General features: G+C 37.6%; 2 protein-coding genes across 10 annotated transcripts in view; one reads left to right on the top strand and one right to left on the bottom strand.

The window, feature by feature from the left end:
- Positions 1-9,242, bottom strand: part of LOC137233880 (uncharacterized) — a 63,986-nt gene extending 54,744 nt beyond the window's left edge. For 2 of the 3 annotated variants that reach the window (XM_067757392.1, XM_067757394.1), the window contains exon 1: positions 3,315-9,242. In XM_067757392.1, the coding sequence (XP_067613493.1) occupies positions 4,411-6,189 (1,779 nt within the window). In that variant the 5' untranslated portion in view covers positions 6,190-9,242 and the 3' untranslated portion in view covers positions 3,315-4,410. The remainder of the gene's footprint in view (positions 1-3,314) is intronic. The other variant, XM_067757393.1, reaches the window with a different exon arrangement.
- Positions 1-19,818, top strand: part of LOC137233879 (zinc finger protein 665-like) — a 69,533-nt gene that overhangs the window by 5,966 nt on the left and 43,749 nt on the right. For all 7 annotated transcript variants that reach the window (XR_010947591.1, XR_010947592.1, XR_010947590.1 and 4 more), the window contains exons 2-3: positions 432-665; positions 737-1,042. Coding sequence is in view for 3 of the 7 variants with exons in the window: in XM_067757391.1 (XP_067613492.1) it covers positions 432-665; positions 737-1,042 (540 nt within the window). In the remaining 4 variants the exon portion in view is untranslated. The remainder of the gene's footprint in view (positions 1-431; positions 666-736; positions 1,043-19,818) is intronic.

The following is a 19,818-nucleotide window of genomic DNA, read 5'->3' as shown; positions in this document are numbered from 1 at the left end:
CGGCATGCTTATATACAAGGCATACATTATTGTTAAAAAAAATCCTTAAGACAGGTCGTGTATATAATATATGTAGATCCCATACAACTGATGGTTCGGATTTTGTGAAGCTTTAAAATTTCAGTTTCATTCATGAAACGAATGAGGTCTTCGGCACAGCCAGATACACTCCACCTTCGTGTTTTTCGCTATGATGTCCTGTGAAAAGAGATATGTAGTGTTATAAGTGCAACACATTTTTCTTTGTTAAATAAATCTATAAATAGATAGTGCGTTTATGAAACAAAATGCAAGGTAGGGGTTTTGGAAATAAATGTTGGGATAGGACGTTTTCGAACTAGCATCTAAGATACGGTGATATTTTACTTGGCCCTCGATATATATATAAATCATTTGTTTTTGTTAATCATATACATACATATTAAACGCAGCAATCTAAAAATGCGTCGTCGTAGTCACGATGGAGATAAGCCTTATAAATGTTCCGCCTGTTCGCGAAATTTTTCTTGTAAAGAAACTTTGTTGGTACACAGAAAAAGTCATGAAAAGTTCAAACGACAACCATGTGATATTTGTGGAAAGAATTTTTACAAAAATGATTTGAAAACACATAAACTAGTTCATAATCATGAAAAGAAGCATAAATGTGACTTCTGTGAAAAGTGGTAAGTTGTCTTAAAGACTACGGCCTTATCTCAATGTATTGCAACTATTCATTCTGTCACTATTCAAAAAGCTTTGTTCGAGCCTCATATCTACGTAGTCATATGCTCTGTCACTCGGATGAAAAACCATTTAAATGCAAATACTGCGAACGGGCGTATGCTTTAAAAACTCGACTGGCGAATCATTTACGTACTCATCTGGGAGATAATGTTCATAGATGTGAGTTATGTCCGTTAGCTTTTCCTACAATTTCGGAGCTACGTTTACACCAAACTATGCATAAAGACGAAAATCTGGAAACGCGTGAGCGTAATATCAAAGCCTTAAGGCAAGAAGAGGCTAAAATAGAGAATCAATTGGCGATGAAAGCTCCAAGGTAAGAATATAATATGACATTCATAAAGTAAATTTTTTAGAGTTTTGTTACCGTAAACGCAAGTCATGTTGTTGTTGTTGTTGTAGCAAAGCTCGCCCCACCTAATAGCCGCGACCGATCACAAATTGTCATCAATATCCTCTAACGGGAGTCCAAGGAAACTTGCCGTTTCAACAGGGGTGGACCATAAGGAAAGGGGTGTTAGAGGCGATGGTTCCACATTACAATTAAAGAGATGGTTGGTGTCATGTGGGGACACATTGCAAGCAGGGCATACATTTTGTATGTCGGGGTTGATTCTGGATAGGTAAGAGTTTAACCTGTTACAGTATCCAGAACGAAGTTGAGCAAGAGTGACACGCGTTTCCCTGGGGAGTATGCGTTCCTCTTCTGCGAGTTCTGGATATTTTTCTTCAAGTACTGGATTCGCCGGGCAATTCCCGACATAAAGGTCCGACGCCTGTCTATGGAGTTCACCAAGGACCTGCTTGTGTTTTTCCGCTTCATACGGCTGGGTTCTCAGGTGCCGTATTTCCTCAAAATGCTTACGGAGATGACTCCTTAGGCCCCTAGGCGGTGCTGGTTCGTCAATCAGATGTCTGTTTGGATGCCCAGGTTTCTGGGTATTCAACAGAAACTGTTTGGTCAGCATCTCATTTCTCTCCCTGATGGGGAGTATTCTCGCCTCATTATGCAGATGGTGTTCTGGGGACATAAGAAGACAGCCCGTGGCGATTCTGAGAGCAGTATTTTGGCAGGCCTGTAGTTTCTTCCAGTGGGTGGTTTTTAGGCTTGGCGACCATATGGGTGACGCGTAGCACGTGATCGGCTGGCTAATTGCTTTGTATGTGGTCAAGAGCGTTTCTTTATCTTTTCCCCAGGTACTGCCAGCAAGGGATTTGAGGATTTTATTACGGCTCTGAATTCTTGGAACAATTGCGGTTGCGTGCGCACCAAAATGTAGATCCTGATCAAACGTCACACCCAAGATTTTGGGGTGTAGGACAGTCGGTAGCGTAGTGCCATCGACGTGGATGTTCAATATGGTCGACATTTGGGGCGTCCATGTTGTAAATAAGGTCGCGGAAGATTTAGTCGGTGACAATGACAGGTTTCGCGAGGCGAAAAAACTGGAGAGATCAGGGAGATAGCCGTTTATTTTATTGCATAGCTCATCGATCTTTGGGCCTGGGCCTGTGGCCATTATTGTGCAGTCATCGGCGTAGGAAACGATTGTGACTCCTTCCGGTGGTGAAGGTAGCTTAGATATGTAGAAATTAAACAAAAGCGGGGATAGGACACCACCCTGTGGCACCCCTTGTTTAATTCTCCTTTGTTTTGATGTTTCGTTTCTGAATTGCACCGATGCCTGCCGACCACCCAGATAATTTGCGGTCCACCTTTTAAGACATGGGGGAAGGGTAGACCCTTCCAGGTCTTCCAGTAACGAGCCATGGTTGACCGTATCAAAAGCTTTTGATAGGTCTAACGCTACGAGTACTGTTCTATGGTGGGGATATTGATTCAAACCGCAATTTATCTGGGTGCTAATGACATTTAGCGCGGAGGTAGTGCTATGGAGTTTTCTGAAGCCATGCTGATGAGGGGCTAGCTGCAAATGTGCTTGGAAATGAGGGAGCAAAATGGCTTCAAGCGTCTTTGCCACTGGCGATAGGAGAGATATCGGACGATATGACTCACCTACGTTAGCTGGTTTCCCAGGCTTTAGTAGAGGGACCACCTTGGCCATTTTCCATTTCTCGGGTATGACAATGGTGGAAAGAGACAGGTTGAAGACATGCGCTAAATATTTGAAACCCTCTTTCCCTAGGTTTTAAAGCATCGGCATGGCTATGCCGTCTGGGCCCACTGCTTTGGATGGTTTAGCGCGACCAATGGCGTCCTCAACCTCTCTAGCGGTGATGGTAAACGCAAGTCATATTCGGAGACAGTATTGCCGAACTGACATTGAACAGTTTCAATATCTCAACTTTTTTCTTCGCTTTACATCCACAAACTTCATGTTACAAGATATAGAGTCGGCCATGCATAGAACATCATCAACAAACCCGAAAGGCGGACATGCAATGAATCCAATTTTTATGACATAGGAACTAATTATGTTGTTAGAGAGCTCCCTAAATATTAACTAATTTCGTTTTGTTTAAAATTTGGTGCAGTTTTTAATTATCGACACTAGTTAAAACCACTAGACGTTTATACTTTCGCGTTTTCAATATAAACCGCTGGTAACGAACAATAAACACAATACTTAGCCCGTGTGCTAATTTCCAGCAACCGATTTCACTAAGTCCGTTTAAAATAAAACTTAGTATTTTCTGCTGATTTTAAACTCTTTATTGATTTACCGACGGTAATATCGCGTCGGTATGCATATGAGCGCAAAAAATTGACTGTCTTTACTTTAATACTTCAATTACCAAAAAGGTGTATATTTACTTATTAAATAAACTACATAGGTAAAGAGTTTAACAAAGGAAATTAGAGAACAATGAAATCAAGAAAAAATAAAATAATAGAAAATATTGGAACCAATAAGTGGACTGTAACAATTGAATGCGTAGCGGTAGAATCGTATGATGCTGCTGGCATTGAACTTGCATTCGCTTTGTATGTACATAGTGATAGGCATACATATGTAAATATGTATGTACGCTTGTTATTAGGCAAATGCATGCTAGTGAGCGCTCAACAGCTTTAGTAGGCTATGCAGTTATTATGTATTAAATATGATGTTATGTTGAAGGAGTTGAATGACTTCCGACGTATGACGATATCGCAGAGGTTCCCAAGTAGTTATTACGATGGAACAAAGTAGTCTGCGGTTCCCAAACATACCTCCACCCCTGAACGACGCGTTTAGAAAAGCAATGTCGCTACCTTTGAAATTGAACGCTTGTATTCTCCTTTGCTCGTTTTGATGGTAACCACACGTACTAGATCATCATCTCCTTTGTGCACCTCGACGATGCGTCCTAAAATCCACTTTGATGGTGGGAGATTAGGTTCTTTCAATACAACCAGTTTGCCGGTTTCAAGATTAGTAGTGGACTGTTGCCATTTATTCCTCTGTTGTAAAGAGGTTAAGTACTCAGTATGCCAGCGTTTCCAAAAGCCTTGAACCATAGCCTGCAGATGGCGCCAATGTTGCTTTAAGTTAAAATTTGTAGTTAAAGCAGATGGCTCAGACATACATGTATACGGTTAGCTAATTAAAAATGTGCCGGATTAAGAGGATCGAGATCTGTATCAGAAATGCTGCACAGAGGTCGTGAATTTAAAATAGCTTCGATTTGACATAGTACCGTGCTGTATTCTTCGAACGTAAGTAAGCTGTCTCCAATCACTCATCTCAAATGTAATTTTATAGATCGTACTCCAGTTTCCCACAATCCTCCCAAATGTGGTGCTGAGGGTGGGATGAAATGCCAATTAACGCCTTCGTTTGCTAAGGATTGAGCCACCTCTGCCCGATCTTCATGAAATGTTGAGAGCCGTTGAAGTTCGTTTAAAGCTCGTTTTGCACTGTGGAAGGTGGTACCATTATCGGAATAAAGGTCACTGGGCTTTCCTCGGCGTGCAATAAATCTGCGAAAAGAAGCTAAAAAGGCATCGGTTGTTAAATCACTCTCCAATTCGATGTGTAGGGCTTTAGTAGACAGACAGACGAATATGGCAAACCAAGCTTTACCAATTTTTGGATTTCGCGTTTTTGAATACTTTATGCGTACAGGGCCAGCGTAGTCAAGTCCGCAATGTAGAAAACGCCGACTGGGCTGAACTCTTGCTGATGGCAGATTACCCATAAGTTGAGTGCTGGTTGTTCTTCTTTGCAAGAAACATGTTTTGCGACCAAATATGACCTTCCTTACTAAGTTTCTGCAGCCCAAAATCCAAAATTTTTGACGAACAAGAGCGAACGTCGCTTCGACACCTGCGTGCATATTGATTTCGTGCTTATGTCTTACGATGAGTAGCGAAATTTTGGCGTCTTTAGGTAGTATAATCGGAAACTTTATATTGTAATTTATATCTACATGTTTTATGCGACCACCAACCCGAAGTACACCTGATTCGTCTATGAATGGTGAATACCGGATCAGCGTAGATTTGCAATGTAGTTGTTGTAAATTTTGTAATTGATCAATGTCTTTAAAGAATGCATGAGCTTGCGCGCCTTTTAGTAATTGGATTCTAGCTTGTTGGAGCTCGTAGTCACTGTAACCCTCTCGACGACGGCGTTTTTTGTTGATAAATCTTATGCAATATGCGACTATACGTATCAATCGCCACCAAGAAGATATTTTTGAGCTTAGCAACAACAGCGGATTATCAATTTCGTTGGCACATAATACTATCGCCGCCTTATGATTTTCCTCTACGAGTACCAACGGGTTCGATGACGATATATTTAATTTAGTGTTAGAAGGCCACGATGGTTCAGGCAGTGCGAACCAGCTGGGCCCTGACCACCAAAGCGTATACTCAATTAGCTCTGTAGGCAGAATACCACGAGAGGCACAGTCAGCAGGGTTGTCTTCGGATCGAACATGTCTCCATTGGCTTCGGGGAATTACGTCTAAAATTTCTGCGGTTCTGTTTCTAACAAACGTAGCCCATTTCCTCGGTGGAGCGGAAAGCCAATGAAGAACTATCTCCGAATCCGTCCAACAAACAATATTTGAGATTGTTAAAGTTAACGATTCCTTGACGAGAGTGATCAACTTCGTTAGCAACAATGCGGCGTTCAATTCAAGCCTTGGAACCGATATTGGTTTCAGCGGCGCCACACGCGTTTTTGGTGCTATCAATTTTATAGCGTATGAGCCTTCAGCGTGAACGCGACAGTATACAACAGCCGCACATGCCACGGTTGATGCATCTGAAAATCCAAGAAGTTCCACAGGCTTTGAAGGATATGAAATGTATCGGGGTATCTGTAATTGTTTTAAATGATGGAGCTCCCCCATATAATTGCACCATCGTTTGCATAAGGCCTCCGGTAGTGGGTCATCCCAACCAAGGCCGTAACACCAGGACTCCTGGAATAAAACTTTAAAAAGAACCACAATAGGTGCAACCATACCTAATGGATCGTAAATCTTCGAAGTTTCTGAAAACACCATTCGCTTCGTAGGTTTCGGCTCAATTACAGTATCACCAATATTCAAAAATAGCTGATCGCTAAACGGATTCCAATGTAGCCCCAGAATTATTACAGATGTTTCAGATGTTTGAGAGTGTATGGCAATTGGATTAAATTCGCAGATTACTTTTGGTAAAGTCTCAAGCAGAGGCCAACAATTTGAGCTCCACTTTCTCAAATTAAAATTAGCTTTTGATAAGAGTTCTATAAGTTCGTTCTTCAGAGCTATCAGATCTTCGACGGTGTCGCTTCCAGTGGGTATGTCATCTACGTATGCGTCGTGCTCAAGAACGCGTGAAGCATTGGGATATTCTGCTTTGTAGTCTTCCGCAATTTTTTAAGACGGCGCAAGCCCATAAGTAACAGTTAGCAATCGGTAATGTTGAAGTTTAGCTGTTTGTTCATGCCTCAGTACAATGCGTTGATAATCAGTTTGTTCTGGATGCACCCTTATGCCGCGGAACATTTTATCAATATCGGTTGCGAACACATACCGATGCTGACGTAAAAAGACACCAAACAAATCGCGTTGAATCGGTGGACCAATATGTAACCGCTCATTCAATGAATACCCAGAGGAATCTTTAAGCGAACCATCAAAAACTACCCTGCATTTGGTTGTGGAACTGTCAGCCTTAATTACGGGATGATGTGCTAAATAAAAACGTTTTGAAGTACTCACATTAAAGTGCTGCTCTGGAATCAATTCTATGTGTCCCAACTCAAGATATTCATGTAAAAATGCTGTGTATTGTTGTTTTAGCACAGGTTGACGTTGCAGTTTGGCATCCATACTATTAAGGCGTGAAATAGCTTGCGGCAAAGTGTCATCGATGGGTTTGATATCGGCTTTAAATGGATATTTGACCACATATGTCCCATTCTCAGCTCGTTGCACTGTTGAAGAAAAATACCTTTCTACCGGATCGTGATCGGTGATTTTAGTCTTCGATGATTGGAAACTATCCATTTCTAAAAGTGATCGAACCAGGTAATCTACATCTTCCAACGCGTGATTTACTGACACCTGACTTGGACACACTGCCTCAGATAAACATGACCCAGTGATTACCCAACCGAATAAACTATTTAAAGCAGTCAAAGTTTGATTGTTTAATTGTATCTTTTCACCCATTAAAATCTTCCAAAGTTGATCAGAACCAAGAATCATGTCGATTGGACCAGGAATTCCGAAAGTTGGATCTGCTAATTATAATTGATTTATTTGCTTACGGGTTTGCTCGCATAAATGAATTGATTGAGGTGGTACTATTGAAGTCAGCTTCTGAAGAATAAGCGCTTCAACCTCAACATTATTTTCGTTATTTGCAGAGAGTAGTGTAAGAACTACACGACCTCGAGTATTGCCGACGCTTTTCGACGATAGCCCTACAATTGGAACGCGGACATGTTTGCGCTCTACGCCTACCAACTGAACAAATGCTTCTGTAACGAATGAAGCTGTTGACCCAGTGTCAATCAGCATTCGACAATTTACCACAGTGCCCCATTTATCACTCACCCTAGCAAGAACGGTAGGTAAAATTGTTTGCGACGAGATTTTGACCTTTTGAATTGTATGATTACTCACAATAAGTTGAACTGCACTATTTTTGCTACTTGTTGCATTTTAAACATTGGCTACACTTTGTCTTTCTAAATCTTTCGGCTTGGCATTGTTTTCAAAATGTAATAAGGTATGATGGGCGGAAGAACAAACACGGCATTTCACAGAGCTCAAACACTTGTTAAACTGGTTGGAGCTACCTAGGCAATTAAAGCACAATTTCTTATTTTTCACAGTCACTCGTCTGGCATTAACATCAAGTGCTTTAAACTTAGGGCAATGAGTTAGGGTGTGTACATCTGTGCATTGCATTACACACTGATTATTGTGCTTCACTTTTGATGAATTTGCAAAATGTGCTACGGCAGCCCGCCGACCTGTTGAATGAGTACTAGGTTGGCATGATTCCAGGGAATTACATCGGCGAACTAAAAATTGCAGCAACTCTTCAAATGTCCGTTCCGTTATAGCGTCGCTGGATTCTGCCCAATCCTTCTTTGTTTCATCATCCACCTTGCCCAAAAGTATGTGGATAAGCCATGGATCACGTTGGTTGGAGTTGAGAGCATTAAGTCCTCGAATGACTTCATCTGCTCCGTCAGTTATTTTCCGCAAAGAATTCGCATATGCCGTGTGGCAAGTAGGAAGAGATAAAAAGGATTGAATAAACGATCGTACGATAAGCGGTTTACGATCATACCGCTGTGTCAGACGATTCCATGCCTCCAAATAATTTGCATCTGTCAGCGCCAAATGCTTCACCAGCTGCAAGGCATCTCCCGCTAGGTAGGACTTCAAATAATGAAATTTTTGTGTCGGTGTTAGATTATTCTTTTGATCGATGGCACCCGTAAATAAATCCCTGAACGAGGGCCAATCTTGATAACTACCGGAGATATTCGAAATATTTTGTGTTCGATTTAAGCGTTCGAGGAAAGCAGCTTGTTGACGAGCCAACTTGTTGATCGAATCTTCATTCGACGCACCTGGCAGGTCTCGAGTCTTGCCTTTCAGTGCGGTAGACAGCAATGCATGAGCCGTAAAATACTTATCCTCGTAGTCCAGTATATTGTCTACTGGATCTACGAACCCTTCTTGATCCTCGTACTCGTAGAGCTGCTTGCTCAATTCAGACAACTCACTAAAACTTAGCTCTAGCTTTTGTAAGCGATTTGCCAAGAGCTCCGCGTTGACTGTCTCCTCAATATTTTGAGCTGCATCATATGCACGGGATATGGTTGCCTTAGCCCAACCACGCCTTCTCGTCAAAGCATTCATTTTGTTAATTTAAATTTAAATATTTTATAAAAATTTCAAGTAGGTATTTCACTATTTGCAGTTAGTTATTTTTTCTCAAATGAACGACTCTAAGTTGCAACGTCTTAACTTTTTTCGTTTTGATATAAAAATGAACTATTGAATTATTGTTGTACTATTTTATCTCCATAGATAAGACTTTTCCCCACTTTAACAATTTAAAGCAGTTAGCTTTTTTGTATTTATTTTACAAGGTTTCAAATGATTTTTCTTTTTTTTTGCAAATGCACTAGGTATTTACAAATGAAATGTAAAATTTTTTCTCAAATAAAACACAGCTTTTGTATTTGTTTTATGATTTAGATATAAGAAAGTATCGCCACTTTCACAGTTTAGTTTTTAGATAATTTGTTCCAAAATGAAATGTTAAATTTTTTTTCTCGACTACACTATATCTGTAGTTTTTTTCACATAACCTATTAAGTTTGTCTTGATTCGATTCACAAGCTTTTAATTGATTTTCTGCAAATGAAATATTAAATTTTTTGCAAATACACAGTTTTTGTTATTTTTTATCGTTCGCACTTGATTGATTCCCACGCGAATCCGTTTTCAAATATCGATATTAGAGACCGGAATCCGCACGATCCGGCTCGAAGGACCAAATTTTTTAATGGTAACGAACAATAAACACAATACTTGGCCCGTGTGCTAATTTCCAGCAACCGATTTCACTAAGTCCGTTTAAAATAAAACTCTTAGTATTTTCTGCTGGTTTTAAACTCTTTATTGATTTACCGACGGTAATATCGCGTCGGTATGCATATGAGCGCAAAAAATTGACTGCATTGTAAATTTTACCAAGTAGCGCAACTAACAGCTGATCGGTGAAAATTCGCACATTCACACGCACAGTTCTCGACGCAGTTTCAAACAAAAACTTTAGATTATTTAACTCAAATTTTAAAGTGAGATAATCCTTACCAATTTATGTACATAGAATATATAAGGCGTTTTTGTTGTTATTAAAACAATAGTTTTATTTTTATTAAAGCTTTTATCATTTTTTTTTTTAACTTTGAAAAAACTCCGAGCACCATTCCTTCATTATATGACATTCGGCTGCCTAGTCCACTGCCTTCCACTCTATTCGCAACATAACCTCTACTTAAGCTGCCAAACTATATAGTAAACAATGATTGACTGTCTTTACTTTAATACTTCAATTACCAAAAAGGTGTATATTTACTTATTAAATAAACTACATAGGTAAAGAGTTTAACAAAGGAAATTAGAGAACAATGAAATCAAGAAAAAATAAATAATAGAAAATATTGGAACCAATAAGTGGACTCTAACAATTGAATGCGTAGCGGTAGAATCGTATGATGCTGCTGGCATTGAACTTGCATTCGCTTTGTATGTACATAGGGACATTGTACAGGTTTACCTGGTAGACCTGTACAATGCATAGGGATAGGCATACATATATAAATATGTATGTACGCTTGTTATTAGGCAAATGCATGCTAGTGAGCGCTCAACAGCTTTAGTAGGCTATGCAGTTATTATGTATTAAATATGATGTTATGTTGAAGGAGTTGAATAACTTCCGACAAATGACGATATCGCAGAGGTTCCCAAGTAGTTATTACGATGGAACAAAGTAGTCTGCGGTTCCCAAACAACCGCATAGCAGGAAAATAAATTACTCTCATTTCAAAAGTATTCTCACATCTCTCGTTGGCATTAAGTAACTGACGAAAAGAGGAAACCATAAATGGCTCATCTGTGTTTTTGTTGCTGTGTTTTTTACGCTCATATACATATATCAAAAAGAGAGTTTGGAGTCAAATATTAGAGTAAAAGGGTCCAGATCAGAACCGTTAGAAAGAGTTTGACAAATAAATAGAATTTTTTGTGAAATATATAGTTTTAGTGTTATATTTCAATCAATACCTGGGCGACCGAGCTTTGCTCGGCAATCTTCGAGTATGCCGTATAACATACTTTGTTCTACATGTCATCATTTTTTTTTTTTTGTTATTTATTATGTACATATTATTATATATTTTTACTTACCAATATTTGATTTCCTTAATTAATAGATTTCAAAAACATATCAAACACTAACCGCAAAATGAACTGGAAAGAAAAATTTGAAATGAGTAATTCCAGCCTATAGTATAAGGGATTGTTATGATAATTAGTGAAATCAAGAACTAAGTTATTTAGGTCCAGTATCTTCATGCGCCGAATTATTAATTTCAAATATTTTTTTAGTTATACACAATGAAAGTGTCACAATTTTAGTACATTCCAAAAACTTGTATATTTCATGAATGACAACTATCAGATAGTTTAATTAAATGTCAACTTACTTCCCTAAGCGCCATCTGTTGGTAAGTAGTTAAATGATTAGATGTCGTTTTCAAATTGAACATATACATATCTCTAGTGTTCAACGGTAGCAAATTACCATGGTGAGATATCTTTTTGCTATGGTGAGAAATCTTTCTAATAGTAATCTGTGAGGAATTGCAATTATTCATTTCATATTTGCCAGAAATATGCATTTAAATATATTTTGCTGGAATTTGCCACGGTGCCTTGATATTGCATTTCAATTTTATTAGCGTGTGTGAAATTAAGAAACTTAAGTCGAATCATACGTAAGATTTTTTATGATGATTTCTAACTGTAATGTTCCTCTTTATAGCTTTAATAGAATATGAGTAAGTAGAGTACTATTTCGTCTAACTACCCTAACCCTAAATGGCAACCCTACTCAAAAATGTCCCTATTGTAATGCGGAGTGAAATACATTTCGTTTGATACCCATATTGCCATATCTCATGATTTTTTTTAATTCCGAATAGATGGCAACCCTACTCAAAAATGTCCGCATTGTAATGCGGAGTGAAATACCTTTCGTTTGAAACCCATATCGGCATATCTCATGCAATTTTTTTTTTTACAATAGGTGGCAACCCTAAATTGTAACCCTACTCAAAAATGTCCCTATTGTAATGCAGAGTGAAATATCTTTCGTTTGGTACCCATATCGCCATATCTCATGCAATTTTTTTTTATTCCGAATAGGTGGCAACCCCACTCAAAAATTTCCCTATTGTAATGCGGAGTGAAATACCTTTCGTTTGAAACCCATATCGGCATATCTCATGCAATTTTTTTTTCCAATAGGTGGCAACCTTACTCAAAAATGTCCCTATTGTAAAAGTGAAATACCTTTCGGTTGATATCCATATCGGCATATCTCATGCAATTTTTTTTAAATTTGGAATAGGTGGCATCCTTGTGAAACATTCTGAGTGGAAACACCTACGTTGAAAGCCTTAGAAGGTGACACATTAGCCATGATCCGGTGGCAAAAGCCTGAGTCAGATAAATCATTTTGCATGTAAATGCAACAACAACGATTTCAACCAGATAAATCCAGATAGAAGTCTGGTTCAATTTGTGATCCAGATAATTTGTTAATTACTTGTCTTTAGTTTGGCAACGCTGCCTTTAATAAACCTACTTTTTCAAAAATAGATGTCGCTGCTTAGCCTTTCGCCGTATGAGTTAAATGAAAAACAGCGGTGCCATCTGCCTATCACATTTCACGTGTGCGAAAATATGACATCTGCTTCTCAAGTCTCTCAATGATCGAGAAACTCATTGGATGACGGCAATTATCTCTGTGCCAAATTTCATTTAAATCGGTTGAGCCGTTCCCGAGATCGTTCGTACAAACATACAAGAGTTGCTCGTTTAAAGTTATAAGATTAAAGGGGAGGAGTGATGGGCAAACATATTGAGTAAAAAGTGCTAAGTCAGGAGAAAAATTTGTTTTCCGTGCAGAAATTGTGCTAAGTCATAAAATAGTGGCTGGGTTAGCATACATGATTTTTATTTATCTTTTTCAAAAGCATTGTGAATTCATACAAGTGAAAAATGTTTCTATTTCTCCATTGCCATACCTACCTGTCAAATAATAGCTGACAGGGAGAACGGCTGTTGCGAATGGCCAGAGAATTAAAGAAAGGTTTGTTTATTTGCTCGCCTATATTAAATTGAAATTGCGTGAACCGCCCATTTGTAATCCAAATCAGCTTTTCTTTTAAATGTCTATACAGAAAATCAGACTACATTTTAATATTAATTTCTAAAATCTAGTAAATAGATTAAATGTGAGCAGCCAGTTACGCAAGCATTTTAAAATATTGTTACGAATATTAGCAACACTAAGGGGTACGTCATCTCTAAGCGATGCTAAGCAGTGACTTAATGCACATCAATAATTCAATCATTATGTCTACACATATGTACGTACACGCAGCGGAGAAGCAACGCACAAACACATGCATATATTTTATCTGAGGTGCTCACAAGAGAGGGCAATAATTTGTGCGAGTATTACTCACGCGCATATGAGAAGCTATAAACGTAGTTGTGGCTGGTGATTTTGTAGCTGATAACTAACTAGTAAGTTCTGGAATGGAAAAGCCTAGAAGATGCGAACGAGGAAATGAGAGAGTATAAAAGGCAACAACAGTAGAGACGCGATAATCAGTTTTGATTAAGCACGCCATCTGTCGAGCAATAGAAGTGTTATTTTAAAAGTAGTCTAATAAATACCATTTTGCATTACTGAATAGTGGTGTTATTTATTCAAAAGTTTAGTGATTCGAACTTAGCAGAAGGTTGCAAATAAGAGGATTTATAGTAAATTCGTTACAATATGTAAATATTGCAATGTACAATCGTTTACAAAAATTTCTGAAAAACACTATTGAGCAAATGATTTTAGTAATCGAACAGTGATTGAACAGGTGATCGAACCTGTTTACTATTGTGAACTTTTATCAAACATTCGCCACTTGTATGAATTCACAATGCTCAAAAGTATTGCAACTAAGGTATCCTCATTCACAGTTTTGAAAAAAATAAGGTTATTTCAAAAATTATTCATTTTTTTTCGTCTCCTGTAAAATTCGTAAAAAGTGACTTAGCACATTTTCACATTAAGCTAACGATATAACGGATTCACTTTTTACCATAAAGAAAACTGTAAAAAAAAAATTAAATACACCAAAAATGTTCACATATTTAATAATGTAGTATGTATATGTATAGTTTCTAATGGTGATTTCTTTTCTACATGAAAATGTCGCCACTTTCTGCGGCAAACATTTTTAAGATTCTCACTTCGCCTTGTGAAATTATAGCCATTTAAAATGTTCAGTGCCACCCTGCATGACTTGAAGAGAACAAAAATTGTAACCATTTTTACAAAAAAATGCAGTTCATGTGGTTGTTCGCTGTCAACTGTGATCGCAAATTGCTTTTGAGTGAGGCATGATGCGACACATACGTACATATTAACATTCGCTTCAGCTTCGTGTGATTCATCAGCTAATTGACAGAGCTGTTTTCTGCACCGTCAATGGCAGCGAGGGCAAGTAATGTTGCATTTTGGGCCATTTTAGGGGTAGGTTGTTGAGAAAAGATAATGAACCCTCCATTGAGGCTAAGCTGATTTTACAACAGAACACAACTTTTTGAAGGGTTGGCGTGAAGGCGACATTTTCGTGTAGAAAAGAAAACACCATAACTGTTATGTAATTTCTATCTGTTATGTATAGTACTCAGCTGATGATTTTTATTCTGTAGCTGAGCTGTTTTAGATCTCGACGCTTCGACCTCGCGCCGGTCGGGCGTGCTTTGGAGGGTAGGATTGTTCTCATTGCTTTTAATTGTACTATGAAAACACTCATTAGAAGCAATTTTTAATTTAAACAACGTGACATCAGGACGATTATACCTTGTAATTATCTTAAAAGCCGTTTCTCCTGTGAGTGGCACATTTACAATGTATAATCGAAACAGCTGTAGCCTTGTTTCTGTGATAGTCGGGCTTGTACCTTAATGGTGCTTGTTACCGGAACGTACCGGATCCATATCCGACAAAGGAGTGTCAACATCGATAACACTCCCCAAAACTTTCGGGGAGTGGCTTTATCGTTAATACAACAACAACAACAACAACCATTTCGGGAAAATACCACAATCATATTTTTACACTGCATTGACTCCAGAACACATGATGCAAATGTGGTGGTCCCGTGGCAGGATGTGTGTGATTTTATCTAAGTCTGTCTTCTGTATAAGGCAGAGAGATCTGCCGTTCAATAGGCAGCCGTGAGGTTGCCGAAAGCTTGCATGTAAGAAAATAAAAACATGTGTCGATTTAGTTTCACTGTTGTGATCATTCCTTTTAATTTTTTCAAACTTAATTCTATTTATACAACTGTTTAGCCACAGAAAATATCTTTCATATCTCCTCACTGTTTATTTTTGCCCAAGCACTCTCCCCAGGGCCTAGTGCATGGCTCAGTTCGCTGAGTCAGTATTAGTCAGTAGATTGCATTTGGCAGCGCGTGTCTTCAAAATTTTGCTTGCGTCGCAGTTTCATTAACCTACTTCAATGGCCTTGTTATTGGCCGATCGACTTCTATTGCGCTTATTGGTGTCGACCGCGTGGAATGTAGGCAGGGGCGATTCCAGCACGATTTGGGAGGAGGCGATTTAAGTAAACTTTTTAAGTAAGATAAAGTGACCTTAAAAATTTTCATACAAACACGCATACATATCTACACTCATTTACACAAGTCATCATCACTCAGATTTTTCCAGTTTTTACTAAGTTTTGCTTCGACGTTCATTATTTTCGATATTTTTATAAAAATATGTATTACTATATAACACCAACAATCCAAACTTCCGCGAGTTTTCATGCAAAATTTTAGCTTTCAGTAAGAATTTTTAGAATTCATCTCTCAGATGGGGTTTTGCATGAACGTTTGCGGGCAATCAAAGAGAGATTTTTTGAAATATATATGTACATACATACAGTGTTGCCCTTGTGTCGCTTTGTAGAGATTTCGTCCTTTTTAGAACATTTTGCTCCTTTGAAAACTATTTCAAATATTTTTAGAACTATTTTGGGGCTCAATATTTTACCCTGTCATAAACACCAAAATTAAAAATGTCCTTGATTATTTTATGAAGTATCTATAGAAATATGATTCAGAAATTATATCCTTTCGAATTTATAAGAAATCCATAACTTAAAAATAAAGGTGCGTATTCAAAGTCGAAATATAGTTACCTATACTTCAAATTTGGTCACAGCTTTTTTGACATATCCAGCCCAATTCTAAACGAAAATTCCGTGCGAGTTTTTTCCCTTCTCCCATTCCTCGTATTCTAAATAAAAATTCCTTGTGAGTTTTTTCACTTCTCCCTTTCCTCCTATTCTGAACAATGTTCGAAAAAGCGGAAACCGGTTATGGGAGAAAAGTAGGTATTATGAATGTGAGGGAGAGGGAGATTTCTCTACCATTTCATAGGAGTTTTTTCACTATTTAAATTAAAGGGAATGCATCAAAATAGTTAAAGGAAATTGGTTCTTTTAAGAAAGAACACTTATTTGTACAAACTTGTGCTAAAATATGTATTTACATTCTACCCCAATATTCTCACTGTTAATACAACAACAACAACAACCACAATAGTTATTTTAAGTCGAAAAGTATATCATAAGCAACGGTAGAGCTCTTGGTATACATATTTGATGCAGCCATCCAGAAATTGTGCAAGGATTTTTTAAAAAGGCTTAAATAGATTTTGGCATATGAAGAAGTAGGAATTCAACTCAACTTGGCCGCCAGAAAATTGCTTTGCTGAACGAAAGCAGGCAACTCCGGCAGATTTGTGTTATGCGGCCGTCTTCTTCTTATGATCCGCTGTTGATGTTGCTGTGGAACCAATTCATTACTAATTTCAGTGAATACCACATGAAATGCAATTAATACTGTGCATTGTTTATATTTTATTTCTTAATTTCCAACAAATTTGCAACAATAATTAAACTTTTCAATCTTTTAAACAAAATAAGAAATGTGCAACGAAATTTCAATTGACAAAACAGCTGACTTCGAAAATTCGAAATTCCTGTTCCCCAATTATTGTTCTCCCTAGGAGAACAGAATTGGAGGAATTTTTCCGCGGGAATAAAAAAAATCTGCGAGAACAAAATTCCGCGAGAATATTTAGAATTGGTCTGATTGTCCATAACATTGATTGTGAATATGACCATAGTTTTTTGGGTATTTTAATGTAGAGAAAGATTTTTATTAGTCCTTTTAAATTTATTTACAGCTTATATCTGTTAAAAATTTCAATTAAAAGGTGCATTGCTAAGAGCTTGACATTAACGGATCAGTTCAATGTATAATTTGGTGCGGTCTTGCCCGCTTCTCTGTGGAAGTGTAGCATAAAAGTAAAATCCCTATTGACCGCTTTTTGAAAATTCTCAACGACAACACTGTTCACAGCAGATTCGAAGAACGGTACTTTTGGCATAGCGGCTACGGTTACCACTTCGATTCATTTATACAAAACTGGTGCTTTTTGTTAAGGTTTGGTCTGATGGCCACTTTTCCTCCAGTCTGGTTCTTTGTACGGAGGCGAGAGCAAAAGTGATAAAAAAATAGATATGTTTGCGCCACTAAAATATATACTTAAACCAAGACCGATTAACAAAATTATAGATTTTTCTCCAAGATATGACATTGCAATGCATATTCAGGCGGCTTTTTGGCCGAAGTGTCAGCCGATATCAAAACTATGAAACAAAAGACTTATTTTTATGTGTGTATATCTTTTTTCATAGTAGGGCAATAGGATCACTTAACGCACGTTCTCAGATTTTTTAGCACCAAGAAATAATTATCACAGCATTTAAGACGGAGCCAGACATTTCTAAATTGACAAATTAACGACTGAATAAGCAGGCCTGAACAGTGATAAAAAACAAATAAAAAGAAATATATACATACTTGACGCGATTTATCTCAGAAAATATTTAGGATGAGCTTCTCTTCAAGTTTGCACCTTGCCCCTTTTTAGTTTTTCCTACAAATATACGGGACGGGGATTTAATTTTTTATGCCGACTGCGAACGGCACTTGGAAGGCAGATGAATTTTCACTGAGAAGGTTTTTAATGGTAGAAACTTTTCGGAGTGTTTGCCAAACCACTGTCGACGGCGACCCCGCTTAGAAATGCTTTTTTGTAATTTAATGAATTTTTTTCTTAAATTTTGATGTTGCTTTTGCGCGAGTCTTGAACCCAGCACCCTCGGTGTGGTAGGCGGAGAACGCTACCACTACACCATGGCCCCGCCAGTCTTGAACCAGCAAAAGCAATAAGTTAAGCCTAAATTCCGGTTAAATAATTATAAGATGAAAATAACAAGTGTTCACTTTGTTTTGGGAAAACCCTAATTTTTTATTGATGTTGATGAGAAAGTTTATGTTTCATGAAAAATTTACGCTTCATGTGAACCCTAAACAACCTGTTGGAAAGAATATCTTATTATTCCGTTTTTTCGGGTCGTGTATTGAAAGCTCTTTTACAGGTTTTGAAACATTATAAATATGTCAATTAGGCTAAGTCAGACCTATTTTTATTAGTTATCTTAGCTGAAAAATAGTAAAAGTTTATCCACATTTAAGCAACTCTCCAGATTGTTCATAAAGTACGAGCCCTCGACTTTCAAAGAATTTCTGCTGCATTAACCGAATTTCGGACCGGAGGAAGATAGGTTCCATCAACTACTAAAAGCTGCCCAAAGTACTATAGGTTGACTTAATTTTATTATTATTTATTTTTATCTTTATGTAGAATTATGTATAGTAGAAGTCAGAGCGTGCCACAATTCCCAAAATAATGGAGATTTCCTGGCGTGAATGTACATATTTCTGCTGCCAAATAGTGACACATTAACGCGATGTAGGAAGTGAAATTCGCCAAGGCCTATATAAATAATTTTTTTGTGACATTTTAAAAATATTGGTCCTTCTTTTGTTTTTTCAAAAGGAATTTTCGTCCAGAAAAAGATGTGGTGTGGCAACCGTGATCATGAAATAGTGACCAAGGCTGCCAAATTTCAGCGAAAAGTACGAAATTCTTTCTTCAAATACAAGAATGGTACATTTTTATACCTTTCATGAAAATGAAATGGTATATTAATTTCGTCACGAATCCCAAAATTGTAAGTCTTTAAAGGAAAATAGATAGACCCGCCATTAAGTATACCGAAATAATCAGGATGAAGAGCTGAGTTGATTTAGCCATGTCCGTCTGTCTGTTTGTATGCAAACTAGTCCCTCAATTTTTGAGATATCTTGATAAAATTTGGTGAGCGGGTGTATTTGGGTGTCCGATTAAACATTTGTGGGAACCGACCGGATCGGACCACTATAGCATATATCCTCCATACAACCGATTTTTCAGAAAAAGAGGATTTTTGGCACATCTTCCTCAATTTATCAGATTGAAGCTTCAAACTTCACCATATACTTTCGTATATTGCACATATTGTTGTCTGAAAAAATTGATGAGATCGGTCGTATATATAGTATATATCCCCACAACCGATTGTTCAGATAGGAAACTTTTCGTAGTTACTGCCCTATTTTAAGAGCTAGAGGCTTCAAATTTCAATGAATGCTTACGTATATAGCAGATATTGCTGTCTGAAAAAATCATAAAGATCGGTGGTATATATAGTATATATATGGTGGTATATATAGTATATATATATATATATTTTCGCAATTTCATCCCCATTTTAACAGCTAGAAGCTTCAAATTTCACCAAATACTTACGTGTATAGCATATATTGTTGTCTGAAAAAATCATTGAGATCG

This window comes from Eurosta solidaginis, chromosome 5 (genome assembly GCF_040869045.1).
Source record: "Eurosta solidaginis isolate ZX-2024a chromosome 5, ASM4086904v1, whole genome shotgun sequence".
Lineage (NCBI taxonomy): Eukaryota > Metazoa > Arthropoda > Insecta > Diptera > Tephritidae > Eurosta > Eurosta solidaginis.
Note: the sequence above shows the minus strand (reverse complement) of the source record. Positions and strands in the feature narration are given on the sequence as shown.